Source organism: Pollachius pollachius (genome assembly GCF_949987615.1).
Source record: "Pollachius pollachius genome assembly, chromosome: 13".
In the NCBI taxonomy this organism is placed as follows: Eukaryota; Metazoa; Chordata; class Actinopteri; order Gadiformes; family Gadidae; genus Pollachius; species Pollachius pollachius.
Window position 1 is genome coordinate 1,329,516 of NC_136946.1, and position 9,660 is coordinate 1,339,175.

General features: G+C 44.5%; 1 protein-coding gene across 1 annotated transcript in view; it reads left to right on the forward strand.

Moving 5' to 3' along the window:
• LOC307084788 (uncharacterized protein) overlaps window positions 1-2,215 on the forward strand; it is a gene marked incomplete at both ends in the record, with an annotated part of 10,069 nt that extends 7,854 nt beyond the window's left edge. The window contains 3 exons of the mRNA XM_079749291.1: window positions 635-790; window positions 1,638-1,807; window positions 2,120-2,215. Of these exons, the coding sequence (XP_079605417.1) occupies window positions 635-790; window positions 1,638-1,807; window positions 2,120-2,215 (422 nt within the window). The remainder of the gene's footprint in view (window positions 1-634; window positions 791-1,637; window positions 1,808-2,119) is intronic.
• Window positions 2,216-9,660: the final 7,445 nt, after the last annotated feature.

Here is a 9,660-nt window from a genome sequence, read left to right on the forward strand (position 1 = left end):
ACTGACTACACACACTAACTACACACTAACTACACACTTACTACACACACACACTAACTACACACACACACACACTAACTACTAAACGCACAAACTAATCAACGATACGTTGTGATGATTTTGACTGTTTGTATCGTATTAATGATGGTATAATTAGCGTCACTATCGTCTTTATCATCCTTCTTTGGGCAGGTGTTCCAGAGGAGGAGGGATGGCTCCGTAGATTTCTTCAGGGGCTGGAAGGACTACGTCAAGGGCTTTGGAGAGCTGGGGGGGGAGTTCTGGCTGGGTGAGACAGCACCCTACTGACACAGCACCCTACAGACACGGCACCCTACTGACACAGCACCCTACAGACACGGCACCCTACAGACACGGCACCCTACAGACAAGGCACCCTACTGACACGGCACCCTACAGACACGGCACCCTACAGACACGGCACCCTACTGACACGGCACCCTACAGACACGGCACCCTACTGACACGGCACCCTACAGACACGGCACCCTACAGACACGGCACCCTACTGACACGCCACCCTACTGACACCAGCATCCTTCTGACCTCTGACCTCTCCGCCCCTAGGTCTGGATAACCTCCACCTGCTGACCTCTGACCTCTCCGCCCCTAGGTCTGGATAACCTCCACCTGCTGACCTCGGGGGCCGCTATGAGCCTCAGGGTGGACCTCCGTGTCGGGGAGGAGGCGGCCTACGCCCTCTACTCCACCTTCCAGGTCGCCAAGAGGAACTACCGGCTCAGCGTGGCGGGATACAGCGGCACCGCCGGTACCGACTGGGACCAGCTAGCCTCTAGGAGCGAGCCTCTAAGAGCTAGCTTCTGAGGGCCAGCCTCTAAGAAATAGCTTCTAACAGCCAGCCTCTAAGTGCTAGCCTCTAACAGCCAGCCTCTAAGGGCTAGCCTCTAAGAGCCAGCCTCTAAGGGCTAGCCTCTTAGCGCTAGCCTCTAAGGGCTAGCCTCTAAGACCTAGCCTCTAAGAGCTAGCCTCTAAGGGCTAGCCTATAAGAGTTAGCCTCTAAGAGCTAAATTCTATGGGCTAGCCTCTAAGGGCTAGCCTCACAGAGCTAGCCTCCAAAGGCCTAGGGCCTCTACTGATTCTCTTTTTTGCATAAGAAATTTCCTTTCCTAACGAGATGACCCAGAAGTACTCATAGGAAAGGTGGTTTGAATTCTAAAAATGCTTAATAAAGGTGCATCGATGCTTCCTTTAACCCTCCTTTAGCATAAGTTACTCCTGAGCAACCTGAATGAAAGGAAAGGAGATAGTGGTATTCCATAATCCTTTACAGCGGCAATATTTAAAACAACATGCCACCGATGAAGTTTAGGGAGCTAGCCTCTAAAGTGCTAGCCTTTAAAGAGCTAGCCTCTAAAGAGCTAGCCTTTAAAGACCTAGCCTCTAAAGTGCTAGCCTCTAAAGAGCTAGCCTCTAAACAGCTAGCCTCTAAAGAGCTAGCCTTTAAAGACCTAGCCTCTAAAGTGCTAGCCTCTAAAGTGCTAGCCTCTAAACAGCTAGCCTTTAAGAGCTAGCCTCTAAACAGCTAGCCTCAACAGAAAGGTCAGTAGAGGCTAGCCTCTGCGTGCCCCCTTGCTGACTTCCTGTCTCCTGGTCAGGTGACTCCATGTCCTATCACAGTGGCCGGCTGTTCTCCACGCGGGACCGGGACCCCGACCCCGCCCCCTCCATCACGCGCTGTGCCGTGTCGTACCGCGGCGGCTGGTGGTACCGGAACTGCCACGAGGCCAACCTCAACGGCCTGTACGGCAACGGAGAGCGGCACCAGGTAGCACAGGGGGAGGGGCCTGTACGGCAGGGGGAGGGGCACCAGGTACCACAGGACGGGGTGCAGGGGGAGGAGCCTGTATGGCAGGGGGAGGGGCCTGTACTGCAGCGGGGAGGGGCACCAGGTCCAACAGGAAGGGATAGCAGGGGGAGGGGCTTGGCCAGGAAGTGGGCAGATGTCGCCGTAGCTTAGTTCACATTAAGGTTAGAAATGTCCTGACTGTACGCTTTTTGACTCATTTGATTTGTTTATGTTGCATTTGTGTGTGTGTGTGTGTGTGTGTGTGTGTGTGTGTGTGTGTGTGTGTATCAGGGGCTGATCTGGACCACATGGAAGGGGAAGGATTTCTCGGTTCCATTCACAGAGATGAAGATGAGACCCTCAGCCTTCATCCCCCCTGCCCGCTGAGAGAGAGACACACGCACAAACACACACTCACACAAACACACACACACTATTAAATACACACATGCACACAAACTGAAACCCAACTGCGCTTTGATACAACGATCACAACCAGAGACTGTTTTCTACTCCAGATAAACCTTTATCCAACGTTACAAAATACATTACATGACAATACAATCATTCAATTACAATACATTACATTACAGTACATTACAGTAAAATACATTATGTTACATTACGTCACATTACATTATGTTACATTACGTTACAGTACAGTACATTACAATAAAATGCATTACATTACATTACGTTACGTTACGTTACGTTACAGCACCTTACATTATGTTACATTACTTTTCGTTATGTTACCTTACGTTCCAGTACAGGGCGAGCGTCTGAGTGTAATGTATGAAGGTATTATTGTAGCAAAAGTCTTAAGCATCTGTAACTGCAGATTTTGAATGTGTACACTAAAGTCACAGTAAATTTGAGGTCGTAAATATTTATTTTGCATGTGTACTCTAAAGTCACAAATGTGTAACAGTACATTTGAAGTCATAAATATTTTTTCTACCATTGTAAACACAAAATAGGGTCTACGAGTTCAAAAGTCTGGGTTACAGGTGCACTCCTTTTGCTACAATCATTGCAGCGCAGTTGGTGCTATCACATTCGCACACCCGTGTTTCACAATCTGAGAACATGCCCAAAATGTGTGCATTCGTAAACCCGAATGTGAACTAATGCATCAGAAGTTGCACATCTGTGAAATATTTCCTCACAAATTAAATTATATAGATCGCTATGTTCAATGAACATTTTAATGCGCGATCACACGTCCATCGATACAACTGCTCGAATCTGCTGCTACGAGTCTCAGCTGTCTTTTTTCTTGCAGATAATTTTGCAACACGTGTGGTACAAGTGTAGCAAAAGTGATTCGTATCCGTATCAAGCAGAGCGTCCGTGGGAGGGACAAAATTGCAGCATTAACCAATGAAAGTCGCCGGCAGGGGGTGCATTTTTCAAACTACACTGGAACCATCCAAGCATTTCATTGGTTACTGCTGCAATTTTGTCCCGCCCACGGACGCTCTACCTCATACGGATACAAATCACTTTTGCTGCACATGTACCACCTAGACGTGTTGCAAAACTACCTGCAAAAAAACCCAAGGCTGAGACTCGTAGCAGCAGATTCGAGCAGTTGTAACGATGGACTTGTGCTCGCTCATTAAAATGCTGAATCAACATAGCGTTCTATATCATTTTATTTATGAGGAATTTTTTCACAGACGTGCAACTTCTGATGCATTAGTTCACATTTGGGTTTACGAATGCACACATTTTGGGCATGTTCTCAGATTATGAAACACGGGTGTGCAAATGTGTTTTGCACCAACTGCGCTGCAATGATTGTAGCAAAATGATTTGTGCACCTGTAACCCAGACTTGTGAACTCGTAGACCCTATTTTGTGTTTACAATGGTAGAAAAAATATTTACGACTTCAAATGTACTGTTACACATTTGTGACTTTAGAGTACACATGCAAAATAAATATTTACTTCAAATTTACTGTGACTTTAGTGTACGCAGTCAAAATATGCAGTTACAGATGCTTAAGACTTTGCTACAATAATACCTTCATAGTAATGTCCCTCTCTGGCCGTTGGAGGCCGCTGTTCAGCAACTGACCTTACGGCTGTCATTCATCTTGCTTTTCGAGTAATGAATAGGCTGTTAAATAAGCTCTGTAAAATGTATTAAAGTTCTTTTTTTATTATAAAGAATATAGATATATGTGCAAGTAAAAACAAATCTAATATCGAAACACAGAATAGAAGCATATCGAGTCAATGTCCTTGTCTGTGTCCTAATTCAACTAGTTTGAGGTTTAAAACAGCTGAGAGCCTTTCGTGTAAGATTTACATTTTATTTAATAAACCTGCCGGTCTGGTGGAGTGACAGTAGATTGGAGCTTCTTCTTGTTCGAACCAACTCTTTTGGGTTTCTCATGCGATAATATCTAGCGTTTTTGTACCTTCCTATTTTTGTAATCATTAAACCCTATATTGGTACCACGTATATGATAACTGAAATAAATACTGTTCAATTTTTATAACGCTTTGTGTTTGTTGTTGCTCAAAGAAGTCAGAGAACGCTTAGCTGCAGTGTCCCATCCGACCACCAGGCAGTGATCGCGTCTTACTTCTTCTCAGCGTCCCCACATGACCCCAAACGAACGCTTTTATTATTATTGTATTATGGTATGAATTCACCTGCAGTGCCCACAGCCGCCATCAGAGGTCAGTCTTGACCCTCCTCCCCGGGTTCAGCTCTGTCGGCCGGGCGCTGGAGTTCCAGGAAATCAGGTGGTTTCCTCTGAACCGGATGGTTTTGGTCGTTAGGGTTCGAGGAGCGCGTGACGACGCCGTTCAGCCAAACAACAGACGCGCGTGGTTGTGAGATCTGATATGAGTCGCATGTCACGTGTTAATAGGCCGAATGCTTACTGGCTTATTAATTATTGGAAATTACACCAAACAGTATTTAACCTGGTGAACCACATCCCGACTGCAAGGCTGGGGCAGTGTAAAATAATAATAATAATAATTAATTGATTGAATTTATATAGCTCTAATAATGTTATGATGTCAAATAATTGATGTTCTGTCACATGTTCTGGTCTTTGATAACTTATTTTAACTTATGTTATAGAACTATGATCATTTGCCTATGCTCAGCTCATTCTCAACATTCACACCTGGGGCGCCAAAGTTGTCAGACCGGGTGTGTGTGTGTGTGTGTGTGTGTGTGTGTGTGTGTGTGTGTGTGTGTGTGTGTGTGTGTGTGTGTGTGTGTGTGTGTGTGTGTGTGTGTGTGTGTGTGTGTGTGTGGGTGGGTGTGTCTGGATAGATGAAACCAGCGCAGAGAGAGAGAGAGAGGGACTTTCCTGCAGTTACTCACCCACACAAACATGAATCTCATAATATCTAAGATGGCGGAGAATGTAACCATGGTGACCCACGCTACATGCTCCTCCCAACATGACTACTCGGCTCCACCGGATGCCATTTTGTGTTTTGGTGTGTTGGGTTCACCGTAAGATGGCAGCCAGTGTAGTCAGCTTCTCTTTGTCCTCTCGTTCCCCTCCCTCGTTGGGGCGTGCACGTGGGTGTGGGCGTGCATGAGGGTATGTGCAATGAAAGGGTTGTAAACCTGGTTGAGTTATTTGATCGTCTGATTATGAAATCCAGTCAAGACCAGACCTGCTCCTAAATGACCTGTCTGTGTACTTTCTAATCCCTACCTGCTCCTTAATGACCTGTCTCTCTACTGTCTAACCCCTACCTGCTCCTTAATGACCTGTCTCTGTACTGTCTAACCCCTGCCTGCTCCTTAATGACCTGTCTCTGTACTGTCTAACCCCTACCTGCTCCTTATTGACCAGTCTGTATGCTGTCTAACCCCTACCTGCTCCTAAATGACCTGTCTCTGTACAGTCTAACCCCTACCTGCTCCTTAATGACCCGTCTCTGAACTGCCTAACCCCTACCTGCTCCTTAAGGACCTGTCTAACACCTACCTGCTCCTCAATGACCTGTCTCTGTACTGTCTAACCCCTACCTGCTCTTCAATGACCTGTCTCTGTACTAGTCTAATGTCTGAACTGCCAATGCAGGCACAGGAGCAGCTGGCAGAGATGAGAGAAGATCGTACATTACGGATGCAATTTCAAGATATGGCATTGGATACATTTTGGATATCTTTGGAAAAGGAATACCCAACATTGTCAAGTAGCGCCGTTGACATACTGTTACCCTTTGCCACGACATACTTGTGTGAACTGAGCTTTTCGACCTTAACTTGCATCAAGAACAAGTACAGAGAACGCCTGAGAGCTGTGGACCAGGAGCTACGTGTGTGTCTCTCATCCATTCCTGCAAGAATAGAGCGGTTGTGTGCTTCCTCGCAGGCCCAAGTCTCTCACTGAGTGTAAGTCACACTCCTCTGTGTGTGTGTGTGTGTGTGTGTGTGTGTGTGTGTGTGTGTGTGTGTGTGTGTGTGTGTGTGTGTGTGTGTGTGTGTGTGTGTGTGTGTGTGTGTAATTTAGGATTAAAAGTTTTGTTTGATATGTAAATAGTTAGTTAAAATGTGCACTAGCCTGCTGTTATCACCTCCCTTATCTAATTTAAAACCAGTATAAATAACCATAATAAAACGATTTGTTTAATATAAAATGTGTAAAAAGTGTGTAAAAAGTGGGTGTGGGTGTGTGGATGGGTGGGTGTGTGGATGGGTGGGTGGGTGTGCGTGCGTGTTGTAGTATGCATTTGTTATGCATGTGTTATGCATATGTACATGTGTTATGCATTTGTTGGTCTTCAGAGACAGTATGTATTTGAATGTTAATCTATATTAAAAAAAAAAAAAAAAGAAAGAAAGAAAGTTTGGGGTGCCTTGAGATTTTTCATTCATGTAAAGGGTACCGTGACTGACAAAAGGTTGAGAAACACTGGTCTAACCCCTACCTGCTCCTTAATGACCTGTCTCTGTACTGTCTAACCCCTACCTGCTCCTTAATGACCTGTCTCTGTACTGTCTAACCCCTACCTGCTCCTCAATGACCTGTCTCTGTACTGTCTAACCCCTACCTGCTCCTTAATGACCTGTCTCTGTACTGTCTAACCCCTCTGTGTGTGTGTGGTGGGGGGGATTGGTATAACCAGCGCTGTAAAGAAACAGAAAGCTTGAGAGAGGGACTTTCCTGCAGTGACACACACACACACACACACACACACACACACACACACACACACACACACACACACACACACACACACACACACACACACACACACACACACACACACACACACACACACACACACACACACACACACACTCTAAGATGGTGGAGTTTGTCACCATGGTGGCCCAGGCTAGATGCTCCGCCCAACATGACAGCTCCAGTCCACCGGAAGCCATTTAGTGTTTTGGCGTGTTGGGTGCACCGTAAGATGGCCGCCGGTGTTTAGTTTAGTTTTAGTTTAGTTTAGTTTATTTGTTTATAGTTTTGTGGACAGTCCCCTTTGAGAAGGAGCAGATTTAGCCTATTTTGCTAATTTCCAGCTGTAGTCCCCAGCCAGTTGTCAGTAGGCAACCTACAATACATAACAGTAAAAAAAAAATATATACATTACATTTATAATTACAGCAGGCCTGAGCAAAAAGGGGAAAAAGACAAACAAACATATTGCACACAGTTGGAGCAAGAACAAACAGGCAAGCACAGATGATGGCAAAGATATCAAGGCAGTTCATGCAACAACAACACAAACACACAGGAGACAAGGGAAAATAGGCCACAAAGATCACATTGAAAGCACATAGGGCAGAACATGCAGGCAGGTAGCAGAGATGGAGCGGCAGCAGCAATGACTAAGACTATGTTACATCAAACGCACACATCACGTCTGACAGAAATTAATGTGTGCAATTATAGTTGTCGGACAGCCATGTTTTAAGGTGTGCTGTAAAGGTGGAATATGTATGTATATCATTGATAGTGGTAGGCAGTGAATTCCAATTTTGTATTGCTCTAACAGAAAATGATTGTTGTCCAAATGTGCTTTTTCTAAATGGGATTAGAAGGTCACCCCGTGTGGCGCTTCTGGTGATCTGATTGCTGCTGTTACGTTGGATTACGAACGACTTTAAAGGAGGAGGAGCGGTTCTATGCAGAATTTTGAAAACCAGGCAGATGTTTTTATATTTGATTACATCTTCCCAGCTCAGCAGTTTATGGTTATTTAATATATTACAATGATGTGAACTGTTAGGCTTCTGGTCCAACACTTTGAGTGTTCTCTTATAAAGAGTTGCTAATGGCTTCAATGACAAACTGTTAGTTTGCCCCCAGCTTGTCATACAGTATGTAAGATGTGACATAATCATGGCATCCATGTAAAGTTTGGCAACATTAAAAGTTAGGGAATTTCTAATATATTTAAAATTGGCTAGGCTAAACTTGACCCTGTTGCACACTTTCTTAATGTGTGCTTTAAAAGAAAGAGCAGAATCAATGATAATGCCCAGATACTTAAATCGTGGCACAATACTTATGTTTTGACCTGATATTGTTATGTTCGACATGGTGTTACATTGTCTTTTGGTAAATAACATTCCTACGGTTTTATTAACATTAGGTTGGAGGCAGGAATGGTTTAGCCAATTAGTGATCTGGTCCATAGCTGTGGTGAGTTTAGCAGCAGCCAGATCTTTTGTTTTGGCATGCACATATACTACAGTGTCGTCTGCATACATTTGTATTTTGATATCAGGGCAAACCAACGGCAGATCATTAATATACAGACTAAACAAAAGCGGGCCAAGTATCGATCCTTGTGGTACCCCAGTGCATAAGTTAAGAGCTGGTGAACGTTGATTGTTCACAAAAACATGTTAACTTCTACCAGTTAAATATGACTCAACCCATTTGAGTGTTAAAGGTGAGAAGTTAAAAGCAGACAGTTTGGCAATAAGGACCTGATGGTTGACTGTGTCGAAAGCTTTACGAAGGTCTTAAAACACAGCCCCAACAACACCTCCCTTGTCGACCATTGCTCGGACCTCCTCTAAGAAGAAACAGTTAGCTGTTCCCGCAGAGTGGTGGGCCCTGAAGCCAAACTGCATGGGATGAAGAGTAAATGGACCATTATTTATAAAAGAAACAAGCTGCTCTGATACACATTTCTCAGCAACCTTGGAAATTATAGGTAAAATACTGATTGGGCGGTAGTTACATATGTTCTGAGGGTCGTCTGACTTGAATATAGGAGTAACAATTGCTGTCTTCCAGGTTGTTGGGAATATCCCCTGTCGTACTGACTGGTTGATAGTTTGTGTGATGGGGTAGGCTAGGTGTTCTTGCAGAGATTTAAGCATTTTAGAATCCATACCATAAATATCCTTTGCTGTTGAGATCTTAAGAGAATTAATTATTGCTTGAGTTTTAAGTTCAGAAATAGGTTGAATGCTGAAAGAAGGCTTGCTGTCATCTACTTCTAGAATTTTTGCAGTTGTTGAAGGAAAATTCTGTGCAATTTCAGCCACAGAATTTATAAAATATTCATTAAAAGCTACAGCTAGTTGTGCTGGATCTTGCATTAATTTACCATTCAGATTCAGCTCTAACTGCTTCCTAGGCCTGTGACTAATTCCCATTACATTCTTAATCTGTTCCCAGATCAGCTTTGTGTTACCCTTTGCCTCATTGATAATTGTTATAAAAAAGTTGGCAGTTCCTCTTCTTCCTCTTCTTCCTCGGGGGGGGGGGGGGGGCCTGCTTCACTTCCTCCCTACACAGCGCACTCTGAGGGCGTCGCCATTTTGAACGAATGCTTTCCCCTATGAAGGGCAGCGCCCAATACCCATAATGCA